Source organism: Centropristis striata, chromosome 11, assembly GCF_030273125.1.
Source record: "Centropristis striata isolate RG_2023a ecotype Rhode Island chromosome 11, C.striata_1.0, whole genome shotgun sequence".
In the NCBI taxonomy this organism is placed as follows: domain Eukaryota; kingdom Metazoa; phylum Chordata; class Actinopteri; order Perciformes; family Serranidae; genus Centropristis; species Centropristis striata.
In genome coordinates, this window is record NC_081527.1 from 23490041 (window position 1) to 23509200 (window position 19160).

Here is a 19160-nt window from a genome sequence, read left to right on the forward strand (position 1 = left end):
AATGTCTTCTGGCTCCTTAATACATGTTTTAAAGTGCATTTAAATGTCCTTCCTTAATATGTTTTTGCACTTTGTCTCAACGCTTTTATTGTTTTATGTAAAGCTTTTTGAACTTCCTTGTTCTGAAATGTGCTATATAAATAGTTTGCCTTGTCTCTGTGGTTAAAACAGGACACGGCGTGCAATATCTGACAATTAGACCAATAATTGTTTTTCTCTTCTCAGAATAAAGTATTTCATATTTTGTCGCTTTGGATTTCCAAATTGAACCCAATATGCTTTCAGATGAAAATACATAATTTGAGATGAAATGACAAAGAATGTCGAGCACAAAACTATAATTACACTTATGTCCAAGAGACTAAAAATAAAATAAAATAAAAGTATTGATCTGAAGAAGAACCAGATAGAAGTGGTGTCTCGGATCATAAAGGAGGAACAGAGCGTCTCTGGGAGGAACAGGCCTCCTTAAATCTGCACTGATTACATGTAATCATGCACACTGGCAGTTATATTTATACTCAGCAGGACGGAGCAGCCTCGCCGTGACTCCTGTGGAGAGAAGGCCAGCTGAGGGCCATAATGATCTGTGTCTGGAGAAACTTCCAGCTTCCTGTCCTCTGATCCAGCACTGGGAAACTTTAGGGAACAGCTCCTGACATGTTTAAACTGTCTGGTGGCAGCATTGTTCCTTTAATCCCTGCGGCCCACCCTGTCAGGAGGCATTTAAATACAACTCTATCCAGCTTATCTTCACCCAGCTGTTGTCCATCTCTGCTCCTGGAAAGTGACAGTTTCACCACCTTCACAGATGAAATCTGACACTAATGTTGAACCCTCGCGGCACTTTTCCAAACCTCCGCTTGGTTCATGAAGTCAGATTTCTCCCCTGGAAGAAAAAAACTGGCAAAACAAATTCTGGAGAGTCCCTGGGTTGCTATTTATGGTGTCAGCCAGCATGAGAAGTGACTCACACTGGGTTTGATGGGATTTAAGTGCATCTTTCTCAGACTGGAAGTGTTTTAGAGGCTGTGAGGGTGACAGCCGGGGCGTCGGGCTGACGTGCCTCAAATCGTCATCTTGTCTCGAGGAAACTTTCCGGCGTCTCATTATATTCAAACTTTTCACCATCAGCCAGGAGCGATGCCTCTGAATGCCTCTGAGCTGTGGAACAAGTCGTGCTCTGGAATAATGCACGACTCTGCTGAGCACTTTATGTATTCTGGCAGCGTCTGCAGAGCTGCATGCTCTCCATTCACAAACACGCCGCTGCTTCACTTTCACAAACTTCTCCTCGTTCACTGACGCTGCCCACGAGAGGCTGCAAATCCCACAGGATGCAGGGCACACTGGTTATTTAATGGATCCATTGTGGGATGACGTTTTATACGAGAAAACATAAAGTGATAGCAGGCATGCAGCCACCCCCAAAAACCTTCAAATATCATCTGATTATTGATTTTAAAAGTGTTGAATAATCCAGAGAGCTACTTTTGTATTAACACAGTAAACTTTCATTATATTATTAATTTGTTACTAATTCTGTATCACATATATACTTGTGTATTAATAATCACTAATATACAAATAACATCATTTTCACATACAAAGTGTGTGTAATAATCGTACGAAGTTACATGCAACGCAGACGCCAAAATACAATTTTTGCGTGCATCAAGGTTATTATAGTTAACGAAACTAACGAAATAACGAAAACTAGACTTGAAAAAACATTTACATTAACTGAAATAAAAATAAAAATTATATTTTTAAAAAAAACAACGATAACGAACTAAAACTTTATTTTGTGGTTACAAAACCAACTAAAACTAACTAAAATGTAGTGAAAAAGTCCTTCATTTTCATCTTTGTCAACTTTTTTCATACATAAACCTTTTTGGTTGATATGAAATCTATTTCATCTATCTGGTTTTATGACTTAATAAACTTATTGGGGCTGAGATGGATCAGACAAAGGAAATAAAGGAAACATTTATTGTGATCTTATTGAATCTGGCACCCAACAAATACCCCATTACAAAAAAACTAAAACCAATAAAAACTAAACTAAAACTAAGCATTTTTCAAAAGATAAAAACGAATTAAAACTAGCAAACTCACTTTAAAAACGAATTAAAACTAACTGAATTTGAAAACAAAAAATCACAACAAAATTAAAACTAAAACTAATGGAAAATCCAAAACTATTATAACCTTGGTGTGCATATGATACGCCAACCCTCCCCCACTTTACATTTGGAGTTAGTGGCGCCCTCTAGTGGCCATGGTAATTATAAATGACACAGAATAGGGGCAGAAAGCACAAGTTGCAGGACTTTCCCCCAGGAGAACGCCGTTCATATCCCATGTGAAAACAAAAGTAACATTACGTGAAAGTTGATGCACAGAACTATGTTACTACAGTAGTGACGTGGTTCTTGTAACTGCTTCACTTCCAGCATTTACGTTTATGAATTTATTTAAGACTTTAAACTGTCTTTTAGAATGCTTAACCAGGAACTTTTTTCACCCTAACCTGAGAAAAAATGGTTTTGTAGCAAACTTTTTACAGCACTGACAGTTAGGTTAGTTTAATATTTCAAGACAAAAATTGCAAATTTACTAGATCAAAGTGGCAAATCTACAAGAAAAAATGTCGCAGATTTACGAGAAAAAAGTGGGAAAAAAACAACTTTTTTTCTCACAGATTCACCACTTTAAATTTCATAAATCTGCAAAAAAATTTCTCGCAGATTTGCCACTTTAATCTCGTAAACCTTTTTCTCAAAATATTATTTTCTTTTTTTTTTTTTTTTTTTTTACACATTCTGGCAGTACGTAATATCCTTCAATAATCTCTAGGGTGGAAATTTGGAATTTGCAAGTATTTCAATGAGTGCCCTATTAAGGGTTAAAGTGGTGAATCTGGGAGACAAAAGTTGTTTTTTTCTCGTAAATCTGCGACTTTTCTCGTGCAGATTTAAAATCATGACACCTTTGTGACTGGGGCGAACTGCATAATTTTAGAAAATAAACTGGAGATTCACCAGAAAGTAGAAGGGAAGATTTGGGCTATAGAAATTGCTGTAAATAATTAACATTTTAGTTGATATTCTGGAAATAAACTATAGTGTATTCTTGTTTGAGAATAAACTCTATTGACTTCCATTCTTACCGTCTCCGCATGAGATCATGGAAGTGGACCGTACCAAATTTAAAACACTTTTGTAACCAGGAGAAATTGATCTTTTAGAAAATATGGAAGGGGTTTACCAGAAAATAGGAGGGAAGATTTTGGCCATATAAATCGTTGCAAAATGTTACATTTCTTCAAGATATTCTAGAGATTGACTTGGTTGTATATTTCGTTGAGAATTAACTATTTGGCCTTTAACTCTGAATGTCTGCAGTGAAGTTTTTGAATTTAAAAAAATCGTTTTTGAAGGTGGCTGAATGTTTGAGAAGTGTAGTTAAATGTATTTTTCATCATCATCTATTAATAGAAAATATGTACGTTATGCTGTTTTGAAAACACAAGTTCTTTAGCTTTCAGAATCCTTAAACCAAATTTAAGTTGTTCACACTATGTATTTTTAGTAAATATTTTAAAAGGGAGTTTTTCCCCAAGGAATATTTTAGCTCCTGCTTCATGAATCCCACATAGGATTTGCTTTTTTTCATCATTTGAGATGAAATTACAAAGAATTTTGAGCACAAAACTATAATTACACTTATGCCCAAGAGACTAAAAATAAAATAAAATAAAAGCATTGATCTGAAGAAGAACCCGATAGAAGTGGCGTCTCTGGGAGGAACAGGCCTCCTTAAATCTGCACTGATTACATGTAATCATGCACAATCAATCCTACATAGGATTTGCTTTTTTTCTACTTATTGCTTTGTGCAAGAACATATATAAAAGAAAATATTCATGCAGAAGGCTCCGAGTTTGACATTTCTAGTGAATGTTATGTTAAGTTAGATCTTGTAAACCACACTGAAACAATGATGCAATGACTGATTCATCTTTGTTTGACTTATTCAATCTGGAAAAAGCATCCAGTCGCATTAGTTTCCAAGTTCTCAGTAACAGAAAAAGAATAGTTTGTTTGACTCACCTGTCATGCCGCAACGCTCTCATGTCAACAAACACAGTGGTGGGGTCGGGTCCTGAGGTGCCCTGAGGAACACCAATAACAACAGGATCACACAGTGTGCTTTCATTAAAACTACAACAATTGCACAACTGCGTGACAAAACACCTTCTACTACTTCTACTTCTACTCCTACTGGTGGATGCTACTGCTCGTGCATTAGTGCTCACAGGGACAAGCTTCCCTCCACAGCAGAGGGTTTCAGTTGAGATACCAGAAAAACCTTTCAACATGGAGGGGAGATCAATGTGGGAGCGACAGCAGTGGGATGATATTTGTAAAATCCGCAAAATAATAAAGTCATATGAAAATAATCCAAAAAATCTGATTCTACTTGATCGACATGCAAACACAAAAAATCATCATAAGAGGAAAGAAAAGAGGGAAAAGTGACACCAAGCCAGGGGGAAAGAAAGATGGGAGAAAGGGGTGATGGGAGTTTACAATTTAGTGCATAAAAACCCTGAAAATATATATCTAGACATATAAAATCTATGAAATATGATTTGACCTGTCTGGTTTATTCTGCCTAACAGTCTAACTGCTGTAACTACACAAAGGGTAAAAATGAGAAAAACAACGGGTTTTTTTACCGTTTTTTAACTGGCCAGTCAATTTGGTTAAATGTAGATAAGTGATATGACACTTATTTCTACATGTATTGATGATGTCATTTTTATGCTAAAAAAATCATGATGATTTATTTGACCTTTGACCCCAAAACGTAGTTACTGCACTCTGGTTTTGCTGTAAAAGATTCTAATGTTAATGCAAAAACAGAGTGCAGTAACAACAGTGTTGTCTTTTTTCAGCTTTTATATTTGTTTTTGGTGAATAAACATTTTCAAATTGATTTTGTTATAAGTGTATTTAAAAGTGTTTAGCAATTCTATTCAAAGATGTGTGTATTTTAGACTTAATATTACAAAAATAAGTTATATTTTAGTCTTAATATAATTTTATCTCACTTTTTTACTTCATCACTATCTAGATAATAATTTCCCTTTCAAATAAACTTATAATTTCTACTATTTTTATGTTTAAATTAGTATATATATATATCCAAAGCAGATTGTGATAAGTGCAATTACTGCTTGGTTTTGAGTTGGATTTTGTGGCTTTTATATAATAATTTCTTTGAAAGAAATCTAAAACTTTGTCACAAGATAAAACAGACATCAAGGAGTTCATTTTTAGTTATAACTCAATTTTGACCAAGTTACTGCAGTTAGGCTTTGTAGGGCAGTCCTTTTCTCTAAGATATCAGCTACATGTCTTCGTTCTGTGTTGACTACTCCTAAATGTGTTCAAACCAAGTAAAAGAGAAAGAAAGTGGTAAAGACCCCCGCTCCGACCTCTCTCTTCCTCCACCATCCCTCCATCCCCCATTCTCCCTCAGAGGGGTTCTGGACACAGAGCCCACCACCGGACACACAGCGGCATGCTGGGAGTCAGAAGCCCAAACACCAAGAGCACAAACGGCAGATAGCATCATCTCCACATTATGGATCACAGAGAAGTTATTATCTGTGTTTTAGTTCTAGAGCCCAATAGATTTATGGGTTGACATACAGTGCTTAACAGATTTATTAGACCACCACTTTATGCCACAGCTGTCCAAAATGGGCAGTCCGTGGCCTAGAGGGTCGCCGGTTCGAAACCCAGGACTGGCAGGTCAAGGACTGAAGTGCCCTTGAGCAAGGCACCTTACCTCCCCCACACACAGCTCGCTCCTTGCATGGTGTGTTCACTTGTGTGTCAAAAAAATGGGTTAAATGCAGAGGGTGAATTTCCCCATTGTGTGATTAATAAAGTAATTAATAATTAACAGCATGGGTAATTACCAAAATCATTTTTGATGTTTTGTGATGGTTAATACACCAGTATGTAGGAGCTCTTTAACCCAAATTATATTTTTAATGCTAAAATATGATTCATTTTGTTGTCAATTAATTTTCAAATGTACAAAAAAAGATTGCCAGATTATAGTTATTAACTTGCATTTCTGAACAGAAAATGACAGGGGGTCTTATAAATGTGTTAAGCACTGTGTATTAATGGCTGATATTGGTCCATCAATATCCAATATGTGCCTTTATTAAATCTTTTTTAACACAATACATAATCCAAAAATTTTTACTTGCCGTGACTTATAAATGGTTTTAGCAATTTTTATTTTTTATTTTCTTTTAATAATTGACTGAAACTAAATAGAAAGTAGCTTTCGATTTATTCCTATTTATCTATTTTCTCAATTATCATTTATAGAATTGGCTGACAATGTAATAAATTGCAAATAACAAATCCTTAAACATCATCACATTCCTAAATAATCGTCAGTCAGACTTTGAACATTATTATTATTATTATGATTTAGACTCTAAATAATCTTCTCATGATGCTTTTGTGTTTTCTAAAAAAACCTGAAAAAAAAGACTTAAGCCATGATTTTAAGAGCATGCCGATATTTTTTTAATTCAAATTTTAATTCAAGCTAAACTTTTTTACTATATCGGCCACCATATCGTTTATCAATGAATTTCCCTCTAAAAATCCCACATAAGTAACGTTTTGTTTTGAAAAGTGTTCTATAAATAAAGTTGATTATTATTATTATTATCATTATTATTATTATATCTGGGCTGGACAACAAAACACTTCCCTTGGGGCAAAGTGAACACACTTTGACTTTAGCTTACAGCGTTTTGCAGTTTAAATGATTTGATTTCAGTACATTATTTTGTACTTTTGGCTTAAACGCTTGTGTGACCAGGCCCTAACTTTACTGACTGCAGCTCCTGTCATCTGTGACACCGTTCAACCCTGCAGGAGGACTGGACACTCAGAATAATCCCTAAAAACTTGAATCTAAAGCCAGCTGATGAGTGATGTGCTGACAAGCAGTGGGGTGGAGGTGGAGGCGGAGGTGGTGGTGGTTGGGGGAAGAGGGATTGAGGGTGGTTCCCTACCTGGTCAGCAAGCTTTCCCAGCCTGTGAGGCTACAGCAGCAGAGAGGGGTGGTGGAGGAGGAGGAGGAGGAGGAGGAGGAGGAGGAGGAGGAGGAGGAGGAGGGAGGGCGGAGACAAAACCAAGTATGAGATATGTGGGCGGGGTTATGGTTAAAACAAGGAAGAAGGAAGGAAAAGAAAGAAAAATGTCAAAATGGAAAACTCAAAGAAACAAAACAAGCAGGCAGGACTGAAAGAATTGTTAAGCTAAATGTTAGTTTAGTCATCGAGGGCTGCTAAAAATAGTTAATTTATGTTACAGAGTAGTCATTGAAAACACTGTGTGGTTAGTGTTTGTTGACTGCGTGCAGTTAGAAATCGCTGTTCTGCTAATTAGGCTGTTAAAAATGTAAAAATACAATGTCTAAATTCTTTATAAAGGCTTGATTTTTCATAATATCTTACCATTAAGTCTATAAAATAGTCAGAAATGGAATATATTTAATTATCTCCAGCTGATCATAAGAGATCCGTTAATTTCCTCTAGATGTTTTTCTCTTTTCATGAAGTAGCAAAAGAGAAAAAAATGTGACATTTACATGAACTTTGATGCACTAAAGTTTGCAAATCATAGCTGAGATGTAAAAACAATGATCAGCTTGAAATGGAAGGATGGACCAGAGAGATAAAAGTCTAAAGAATTGGTTTGTTTGGATGAAAGAAGAGAATGACTGTGGCTTTAATTTGGGTGTTTCTTCTGACTACTGAGGCTAATAATCTTCCTGTCAACTTGTAATCGAGTAGCCCACAATCACATCACCGTCGCTGACTTTATACCGCGTCCTGCAGTCATATCCATGGAGTTTTTTACACATCAAAAACAGAAATTTTAACAAGAACCCAGGAGGTGAGAAAAAACTGACAACTGATTTTTTTAAAAACGCTGTAAACTTTCAAAGCAATACAGACAAAATTGCAGTGATGTGGTTTCTCCACTTCAGCAGGGACATTCTGACCTGCAAACCCCAAACTGCAGCGTATAAAAACACATTTAGGGTTGTAATTTTGAGATTCCACTGTCCCTGAAAGCACCAATTCAGCAGACAGAAGAGGTGTTTTTTTGAGTCTCAGATTAATGAAAAATACATTTTCACCATTTTAACCCTGTGTCCCTGAGGTAATTGTCCATTTATCTCTTGATATATGTCAAATATGTGTAAAAAAATAAAGTAATCTGAGTATTCTTTTATCAGAAAACTTGTCTTTTCCAAGTAAAAAGGTTTCAAATGATTGATGACTCATCCTGCACTCAGGGATGTTCACAAAAATAAATCCAATCAACTGACACTTTGGGCGGTCATATAAAACTGCACTTCACAGGTTTGTGGTTCTTGGTGAAAAGAAACAAGACGTGTGTTTTGATGCCAACGTGCAAAAAGTCTGTTTTAATCTACAGAACACTGTGTCTGAGGTCTATTTGATGCAGGATGTGCTGGTTTTCAGACAACTCTGACATGAAATCAGACAATCACTTTTCCTGTTTTAGGTCCGTTAGGATTACCAAAATTATTTCTATTTGCTAAATGCCAGAATAATGAGAGAAGGATTTTTAAGACAATTTTTTATGACTTTCTTCAAAGTCAGAAGTTTACATACACTAGCATTACTATGCCTTGAAACAATTTTGGAAAGCCCAGATGATGCTGTCATGTCTTTGGAAGCTTCTGATAGGTTTATTGACAACATTAGAGTTAATTCGAGACACACCTGTGGATGTATTTTAAGGCACACCTGAAACACACTGCTTCTTTGTGTAACATCATGGGAAAGTCAAAATAAATCAACCAAGATATCAAGGAGATAATTGTGGACTTGCACATTTTGGACCAAAGCACGTTCATCTCTGGGACACAGAGCCCGTCTCCTTCCTGAGCGCTATGATGGCTGGACATTCCCATGGTGTTTATACTTGGGTATAATTATTTGAACAGATGGATGTGGCACCTTCAGGCATCTGGAAATTGCACCCAAGGATGAACCAGACTTGTGCAAGTCCACAATTCTCTATTATTCTATGTAAACTTCTGACTTTGAAGAAAGTAATAAAAAATTGTCTGAAAAAAATCCTTCTCTCATTATTCTGGCATTTAGCAAATGGAAATAATTTTGGTAGTCCTAACGGACCTAAAACAGGAAAAGTGATTGTCTGATTTCATGTCAGACAGTGAGAAAAAATGTGTCTTTTTATATAGTGTATGTAAACTTCTGGTTTCAACTGTACATGTGTTTTTTTGCAGCTGGCAGTTGGTTAAATTTGCGATAAAATGATTGATACATGCGTTAGTTGGTCTTGTTGGTCACGATAATCCCTCCCCCAGCCACTAATGTAAGTGGTCAAAGGTTCAAGACCAGCAAAGAGTTGGTGCAACGCTCAAACCAGTTTTCCTGCAGAGAGCCGGTTCTTTGGTTGTCCAAATGTGAAGAACTGATTCAAACCAGCCCTCGAACTGCCTTAGTCGATAGCTAGGTAGACATTGCATATTGATTCAAATGATCGGCGATTAAAGTTCAACCATCGGCCTAAGCACTGCAAAAAAGGTGTGTCTAAAAACAAGATAAAAACACTAAATCTGAGGGAAATGATCTTGCTGCATGGACAGATAATTTCTCTTGACAAGATTTCTTAAATTAAGATTATTAAATCTAGAAATAAGCATGTTGAACGCTTAAAATAAGAAATTAACTCTTAAGACAAGATAAATTAAAGCTGCAAGCAGCGATGAACTGGCCCGAGCAGAGTGACCTGACAATTATTTGTTTCCTACCAAGATTAAAAAAAAACTTTAGATTTAGAATTGTTAGATGATTTATCTTGTTTTAAGAGTTAATTTTCTATTTTAAGCGTTCAACATGCTTATTTCTAGATTTAACAGTCTTAATTTAAGAAATCTTGTCAAGTGAAATTATCTGTCCATGCAGCAAGATCATTTCCCTCAGATTTAGTGTTTTTATCTTGTTTTTAGACACACCTTTTTTGCAGTGAGCCTAGTGTGTGTGTGGAGCAGTAATAGGCGTCTGTGAATCTGTATCGTGCCAAATTCAAAGTCTGCACACTCTTCAGCACTCCAAATAACTGAAAAGGGTTTTATTTATATCCGTCTTGTAACTGTACACAGCTCAAAAATTCAGTTTCACCCAAAAAAAGTCACAGTACAGAAGCTAAAGATGCTCCAACTTCCATTTCACAGGGACTTTTTTTTAAGCCGTCTTTTTTAGAGGAATAAATATACACACATCAAATACAAAAGTTTTGGAGTTGTGGGAAGAAGAATTTTTCTCTTTTGTGCTACAGTAAGAAAGACTTAACACTTCTCAGACATATATACTGATCTGTTCATCTGGATAAGAGAGCAAACAATTTCTTGTACCAAAATATGTGCTGATAAAGAGCTCAGATTCAGCTAACTTGTGCTATATACAAAACAATCAGACAAACAAGCAGCTGTGGCAAACATCAGCTGCCTTAACCCTTAATAGGGCACTAAGTATTGAAATACTTGCAAATAACAAATTTCAACCCTAGAGAATATTACATACAGCCAGAATGTGTAAAAAAAAATATATATAAGGACCCGGGGGAGGGGGGCAAATCTATGAGAAAATAAATGCACAGATTTATGAGAATTAAAGTGATGAATCTGCGAGAAAAAGTTGCTTTTTTTCACTTTTTTCTCAGAAATCTGTGACTTTTTTTCGAGCAGATTTGCCACTTTAATCTAGTAAATTTGCAACTTTTTCTCTAAATATTACCCCCCCCCCCGGTTTGTATTTTTATTTTTATTCATATTTGGCCCTAATATGCCGTCATAGTCAAGTTCTCCTGGTACAAGTCATTGAAGAATAACTGTTTGTACGACTGTTTCTTGCACATTTCTTTTAAATTTTTACATAGGAGGTCCAGGTCAATAAAGGTAATAATATTATATTATTATCATACTGATTGGTTAGATGTCATGGTGTCACCTTCTGTGACGTAGCCTGATCTTTGCTGATTAGCTGGAAGAAATCCATGTGGTTCTACGACCTCACAGAGAGACGTGGGGACCTCCTTTTGATATCCACTGAAGTTACCAAATATAGTTCTTCGCTCGATAAAGGGTTAAAGAACAGAAGGGAACAGAAGCCAGAGGGCTGAAAGTGTGACTGACCTGCAGGCAGATGGCCAGGTTGACCCGGCAGCCGAAGGAGGTGCTGACGGCTCGAGGGTGGAGTCCCAGGTCCTTGAAGAGTTTGGAGAAGGACTGGGTCAGGGCTATCCGGGGACGTTCCTCTGCTACAACAACACAGGTCCTCACCCGAGACAAGTCCAGCCCTCGAGACTGAGAGAGACACGCAGAGTGAAAAGAAGTTGTCTGACATTTAGTATCTGTTGCCGCTCCCTTTTATCTTTGCACTTCACTTTAATTCCCCAAGGCGCACTGAGCAGGAGGTGCTGCTGACTTATCAGATCTTCTGGCCAGTATGACCTGTCTGGTTTACCACTTATCCCCAGAGAAATACAAGCCAAAGTCACATCCTTTTACTTTTAATACATTATCCTTTTTTTGTTGTTCATATTCTCTTTATTCTGTCTTTTCAGTTGTTTTACTCTGTGTTTCTGCATACTTGATTTTATTTTTCTTATTCTATGTGCTTTTGCCTCCTTTTTTTCTTCTTTATTTTTACCATTTTGTTTGAGAGTAATTTGTAAAGCGCTTAGGGTTGCCTTTGGATATAAAAAGTTCTATATATTTTTTCATTTTATCTCGATTAAGTATACATATTTAGAGCTTTACAGATATGTATATGTATATGTGTGTATATGTATATGTCTGTGTGTGTGTGTGTGTGTGTGTGTGTGTGTGTGTGTGTGTATAGATATATGCATTTATTTATTTACTTATTTTTAATTTATTTATTTTTCTACCACCATGATTTTGTTTTGTGTTTATAAATGCCCCCCCCTTTCCTTTTTCCTTCCAGTTATGTATTTATTCATTTTATTTTCATCATCATTATTGTTGTTGTTGTTTTCTTATATGTGCCTTCTTGTTCTATGTTGTTCACCATTTGTAAATTAATAAAATGTGCAAAAAACACAAGTTTAAAACAAAAAAGGGCCATATATATATATAAATTTGTCTTGCTTACTGTTTGCGAACATTCTCATTATCATCCATCCAAAATCTTCCCTGTGATTCGGTTCATTTTGTAAAAAAATATCTCTTTAAGATTGAAATCTTAAGAATAAGAAGTAAAATGAAACGAATACCAAAGTCCGGTTTACGATTTGCACTACCTTGTCATTTGCAAGGTGCCTTCATCATTTCATGTGTGAATTGTAAAAAAAGAAATACAAAGTACAGAATAAAATGCCTCCTTGAAAAGGTGGTTTGTTGCCCAGAAATGTCCCAAATAGAGCAAAATGAAAGGAAAAGAGAAGTTACAGAAACAGAGACTTCCACACACTATTGGTATGACTCTTTACATTTGTTTGCAAGGGAAAAATTCTGCACAGTCTTCTGACCAGGGGTCATATGGTTTGTTTTGTCCCGTGCAGTGCCTGGTGCAGGTGTTCCTCCCTGTCAGAGGAGGTGCTGCTTGGTGTTTCTTTCCCTCTCTCCTTTCTGTTTCCCAGGTGGTGGTTGGAGTGGGATTGGACACAGCTGATTGGACAGCTTTAAAAGGACTGCTGCTGAGGACGCCTCCCTCTCTCTTTGGCCCTTTGTCTGACTCCCAGCCAGATGACTGTGTGGGAAATGTTTGTTGACTGTTGTTGTCAGTAGTGGTTGATCTTTGTTCCCTGTGTTATTAGTAGCCTTTTTGTTTAATAACGTTTTCTCCTGTTTTTGTATAGGGAGGTCAGGTAAGAATCCTGTATTTTATTTTGTACATCTTTATTTTTAGGTTAGTTAGTTTGCAAAATGAGGAATGTTTTGTTTGTTGTTTTGGCTGGTGCTCACCCTGAAGATATTTATTGTTGTGCACAATAAATCACATTGGACTGCTTATCTGTTTACGCTCGTCTCTGGGAGTTGGGAAGGGGGCAGAGAGCATTTATGCTGCGCACTGGTTACCCTCGGCCAGGGCGTAACAACAGTATACCTTGAACATCATAAAATGTGAAGCTCATAATACAAACTGGCAGCGCCCCGTTTACCTTGAGCGAGTCGGTCTGCAGACCGAGGCCTTTGGTGCAGAGCTCCATGACGCTGTAGGAGCAGAAAGTGTCGCGGACTTTGTACTGACTGACGGCCGACAGCCAGAGAGCCGGGTTCACCTCCAGCTCAGACGGAGGGATCAGGATGGACTGGTGACCTGAGTACACACTGCAGAGAGAAACCAGACACATGGAGGGCTTATGATGTTATGTTGTGTTTCTGATGGAAATAATATTTGTTTCACTGGAGTTTGTCTGACCTGCAAAGGCACCAGAGGACGAAGCCCAGGCCGCAGTACGGATCCAGGCAGATGGCGACCTCCCTGGACGGGTAAAGCTCACACTGCAGCTTGATGGAGCGGCAGAAGGCACTGGTGGCTGTGTGAGACATCTGAACAGCAGACACACACAGGACACTCAGAAAACAACATCCATGCACGCAGTTAATCCAGTTTTTCTGCACAGCAGCTTCTAGGAACAATGAGTCATTTCAGGTTTCTATCAAACTTTATTTGTGAAGCAGCTTTCATACAGGTTAGTGTAGTGCAAAGCAAGGTTATAATAGTTGATTTGGATTTTTCATTAGTTTTAGGTTTAATTTTGTTAAATTTTTGTTTTCAAATTCAGCAAGTTGTAGTTTAGTTTTTATTAGTTTTAGTTTTTTTGTAATGGGGTATTTGCCAGATTAAAAAGTCACAATAAATGTTCCTTTATTTCCTTTGTCTGATCCATCTCAGCCCCATTAAGTTTATTAAGTCATAAAACTAGATAGATGAAATAGATTTCATATCAACCAAAAAGGTTTACGTATGAAAAAAGTTGACAAAGAAGAAAACGAAGGACATTTTCACCCAACAAATACCCCATTACAAAAAAACTAAAACTAATAAAAACTAAACTAAAACTAAGCATTTTCCAAAGGATAAAAACGAATAAGAACTAGCAAACTCACTCTAAAAAGTAATTAAAACTAACTGAATTTGAAAACAAAAAATCACAATGAAAATAAAACTAACTAATGAAAAATCTTAAACAAGGAGGAAATATTGCTTCTTGAAACTGCAATCTGAATGGGATGTGGTGTCCATTCTTTATGTGGATTTGAACTAGTATCAGGAAACAAGGGAGTTATGTGTCCCATTAATCCAACGGCCTGATAAGAAGAAGAAGAAGTGATCTTTCTCTAAAACTAACCAGGTTATTTTTTTGCCTAAACCAAACCTTAACAACAGCACTAACACACCATAACGCATGATTACCTTTTTATACAGTCACTGGACTCTGGGGTGTATTTTTAAAATATTGGGCCGTCTGACCCACATATCTAAACATTTGACCAATGGGATGTCGGAACAAAAAGCAGTCCTCCGAAAGTCGGAATGTCCTCACTGGTTTGTAATCTTTTCTTGTCTTTCTTCAGCTTCACACACACAAATAAACTCTAAAGTTTGTACTCAGGACCTCCTGTGCTGCTGCAGCTACAAACGATTAATTAACTAGAAATATGCCCATGGCGCATTGATTAGCATAACAAAACTGTGTGTGCAGCAGTGGCCAGATGAATTGACCGCCTTGTTTTCCTCTTTGTGTTCTGGCAGCGGCTCTGCCCGTCGCAGCGCTGATACTCCAACACTGACTGATTCGCTCATTAAGAAACGGTGATTAAACATAACGGACAGGCAATTTAGCAGCACATGAGAAAATATGCTGGCATTGTTTCCTTCTGCCCTGCTTCCCCTCTTAGCTGATTAGTGTGTGTTTCTCAAAGCGTTCATTAATGAGGCTTTTGTGGTGTTTTTTGTTGTGATTATGATGCAAAATGGCGAAGCCTCAGTCGCTGGTGGTGTGAACACTGTGAGAACAAATACAGAGTATAATAGGATGAGCAGCAATCCTCTTCCAGCAGTCTGTTTAACTGAGATATAGAGGTAATTTATAATGACAGATAGTGAGCCACCTAAAAACCTTAACTACAGCATGAAAAGTTGAGATATGAACAAAAGTTTTCTGTTTCCCATAGTGTTTAAAGGAGAAATTAATATTCTGATATTAGCAGAAATGTGCTGCCTCTCATTTGCTGGAAAAGATTTCATCTGCAATTATCATTAATCTTTAATCTCTAATGCTCAGAGTTATCTCAGGTCGCTAAAGGTGAGACTGATAACTGATGAAATGTCAAACTGATGCAGAATATTAACACATCTCAGAGAAAGAGATCTGCTCTCATCTGTCATAAATAGATCAGACTAACAGAAGAAACTAAAACTCTTATTATACATTAAACATACTAAATATGAGTCTCCAAGTGCAGTTACTAGTTTGATTTTGCACCAGATGAATAGTGGCAGAGAAACAATGAGTTGAGTGCAGGATGCAGGTTTGTTTTGCTGCAGCAGGAATCAATGAGGGCTTTAATCTGGAAAATGTCACAGCTGTCTCTTGCGCAGATCTTAAATTGTTAGAGAAAGTGTTTCACTGAACACACACACGCACGCATGCACACACAAACGTCAGCACTCATGATGATGGTGCAGACGTCCGCAGGGCCATAATTACAGCATTATGGATTTGAAACGTTGACCTTTAATCAGTGTGAATAAAGCCAATCGGTCTTAATTCTTCAAGTAACAAACATGAAGAGGTTGATGTTGTCAGAATCAGACCAAATACGACATTTAACTTAATACATAGAGCCCCAAACTGTCCAATCAGTGTCATTTTCAAACAAGATAACAATTATGGGATAAGTTATATCCATGGTAGCTTTCAGCTAAATGTTAGTATGGCTTGGCGTCTACGTGTGTGTGTGTGTGTGTGTGTGTGTGTGTGTGTGTGTGTGTGTGTGTGAAGGTTATAATAGTTTTGAATTTTTCATTAGTTTTAGTTTAAATTTGTTGTGACTTTTGATTTTTAAAAGCTTAGTTGTAGTTTAGTTTTTATTAGTTTTACTGTTTTGTAATGGGGTATTTGTTGGCTGCCAGATTGAAAAAAGTCACAAATGTTGCCTTTATTTCCTTTGTCAGATCCATCTCAGCCCCAATAAGTTTATTAAGTCATAAAACCAGATAGATGAAATAGATTTCATATCAACCAAAAAGGTTTACGTATGAAAAAAGTTGACAAAGACTAAAACGAGAGACATTTTCACTATCATTTTAGTTAGTTTTAGTTAGTTTTAGTTAGTTTTGTAACCACACAATACAGTTTCAGTTAGTTGTCATTTTTTTTTTTTAAACTCTCGTTTTTATTTTTATCTCAGTAACGAAAATGTTTTTTCAATTCTAGTTTCGTTATTTCATAGTTTTCGTTAACTATAATAACCTTGGTGGGTGTGTGTGTGTGTGTGTGTGTGTGTGTGTGTGTACCTTGACTCCAGCGAGCATGCCGGTGGTGGAGACGCTGAAGTCCAGGTAGGCCAGGGTGTCAGGGTTGGACGGTTTATACAGCAGAGGAGGTTTCTTCTTTGGCAAATCGTCTGAGAAAGAAAATCATCCCTTCATCATTCCATCAGTGCTGCACAGACATTTCCATTCACTCAGATTATCACTATTTTTAAGTCATTTGTTTACATTTCCTTATTGGCTATTTCACAGTTTGCCTCCATTGACCGAGTACTTCTGCACTGATCGTCTGCCTATTAAACACACAATATATGATTTTTCTGCTTTGAGCTCAAAGCAATAACACAATAAAGAGTTGGTGATGTCGTGAAGTAGGGTGGAAGGTGTCATCTTCACCACCATTGCCAATATTGCATTCAACTTCCCCTGGTTAGGATTAAAACCGGTAAAAATACTGAAGCAGTTTAACGTTTAAAAATCTGTATTTCTTCTACACTGTTGGGAGGCTGCGGGCCGAGCTGCCACTAAAGTTTGCTCAGCCTGTTTCTCAGATGACTTATAACACAATGGTTAAAATCCTTCATCTGATTAAAATATAGAGCTTAAAAGTGTATCCTTAAAATGTGGCTTCAAACTAGTAAAACGGTTATCCTTGAAAGCGGACCCATGAAAAAGACTGTTACTTTAACTAAAAATAGCTGATTTCTCTGTTTTTATAACCCAACAAAACATATATGTTATTTAGAAATTTTAACGCAAAATATGTTTCATATTATGCCTTTAAACAATGTGAGCTTCATCAGTTGCTTTATGCATGTAATAATATTTTACAGTCTTTACAGTTAGAAAGAAAATGAGAGAAACAGCTACTTATCAACTATAATGCCAAAAGTCTATAAGAATATGTGTGTTCTTGCCCTTCCTACGTAGTGAGGACCAGGACACGTTTCTAACCAACAGAGTGAGTACATCTTTGCGAAGTGAGGACATTTTGGGCGGTCCTCACTTTTTTAAAGGCTTGTTTGAGAGTGTGTGTTCGCTCTACACTGTCAATTAATATGTGCTGTGTGTGTATCTGAGTGTGTGTTTGTGTGCGTACCTGTCTATGTGCGTGTGTGTGCATGTACGTGTATGTGTACGTGCAGATGTGTATGTGGGGATGGGAGGGGTGGGTTTTGATATTTTTATTGTCTGTTTTTATTCTTATTTTTTGTAAATCCCTTTGTGTTACATTTCTATGTATGAAAAGCGCTATATAAATAAAGTTTGATTGATTGATTCAGACTTTGTTTGAGGGTTAAGGTTACAATTAGGTTAAAGTTAGGGTTAGGGTTAGGCATTCAGTTGTGATGGTGAAGATTAGGTTAAGGGTTAGGGTAAGGGGCTAGGGAACTCACTATTCCAATGAGGGCCCTCACAAAGATAGAAGTACACACATATGTGTGTGTGTGTGTGTGTGTGTGTGTGTGTGTTCTTGCCCTTCCTACATAGTGAGGACCGGGACACGTTTCTAACCAACAGAGTGAGGACATCTTTGCGAAGTGAGGACATTTTAGCTGGTCCTCACTTTTTCAAAGGCTTGTTTGAGAGTGTGTGTTCGCTCTACACTGTCAATTAATATGTGCTGTGTGTAAATCTGAGTGTGTGTTTGTGTGCGTACCTGTCTATGTGCGTGTGTGTGCATGTACGTGTATGTGTACGTGCAGATGTGAATGTGGGGACGGGAGGGGTGGGTTTTGTCATTTTTATTGTCTGTTATTTTTTGTAAAGCACTTTGTGTTACATTTCTATGTATGAAAAGTGCTATATAAATAAAGTTTGATTGATTGATTCAGACTTTGTTTGAGGGTTAAGGTTACAATTAGGTAAAAGTTAGGGTTAGGGTTGGGCATTTAGTTGTGATGGTGAAGATTAGGTTAAGGGTTAGGGTAAGGGGCTAGGGAACTCTATTCCAATGAGGGCCCTCAAGATAGAAGTACACATATGTGTGTGTGTGTGTGTGTGTGTGTGTGTTCTTGTCATTCCTACGTAGTGAGGACCGGGACACATTTCTAACCAACAGAGTGAGGACATTTTTGAGAAGTGAGGACATTTCGGCCTGTCCTCACTTTTTGTGTGTGTGTGTACCTGTGTCCATGACGGGGGGCCAGGTCCGGACGTCCACGGCGGCCGAGGCCTCCTTGGACCTCAGCAGTTTACAGATGAGCTGTGTGGTCATCACACACACTGAGCGGCTCACCTGCAGACACAGACACACAACTCAATGAAATGCAATAAAAAGGAACACCACATTATATTCCATCATTCGTTCTCCAACAGGGAGGAAGACGAAGCTCCACTTTAAACCACCCGGCGAAACAAAGCGGTTAAATTCACCCGCTTGAGATTTATAGCTGAGAACGTGCAGCTCTGACCTGCAGCTCCTGCTGACAGCTGTGTGAGAGATGAACGAGCCTCGTCCTTATTCACAACTCGCATTCATCCGCTCACTTATTTTTCCAGACCGCTGGCTTGTTTC

General features: G+C 37.5%; 1 protein-coding gene across 1 annotated transcript in view; it reads right to left on the reverse strand.

Moving 5' to 3' along the window:
- Positions 1-19160, reverse strand: part of LOC131980484 (disco-interacting protein 2 homolog C) — a 282249-nt gene that overhangs the window by 9434 nt on the left and 253655 nt on the right. The window contains exons 27-32 of the mRNA XM_059344729.1: positions 18770-18881; positions 16667-16776; positions 13562-13692; positions 13302-13470; positions 11311-11481; positions 4119-4180 (exon numbers count right to left, since the gene is read on the reverse strand). Coding sequence (XP_059200712.1) covers positions 4119-4180; positions 11311-11481; positions 13302-13470; positions 13562-13692; positions 16667-16776; positions 18770-18881 — 755 coding nt within the window. The remainder of the gene's footprint in view (positions 1-4118; positions 4181-11310; positions 11482-13301; positions 13471-13561; positions 13693-16666; positions 16777-18769; positions 18882-19160) is intronic.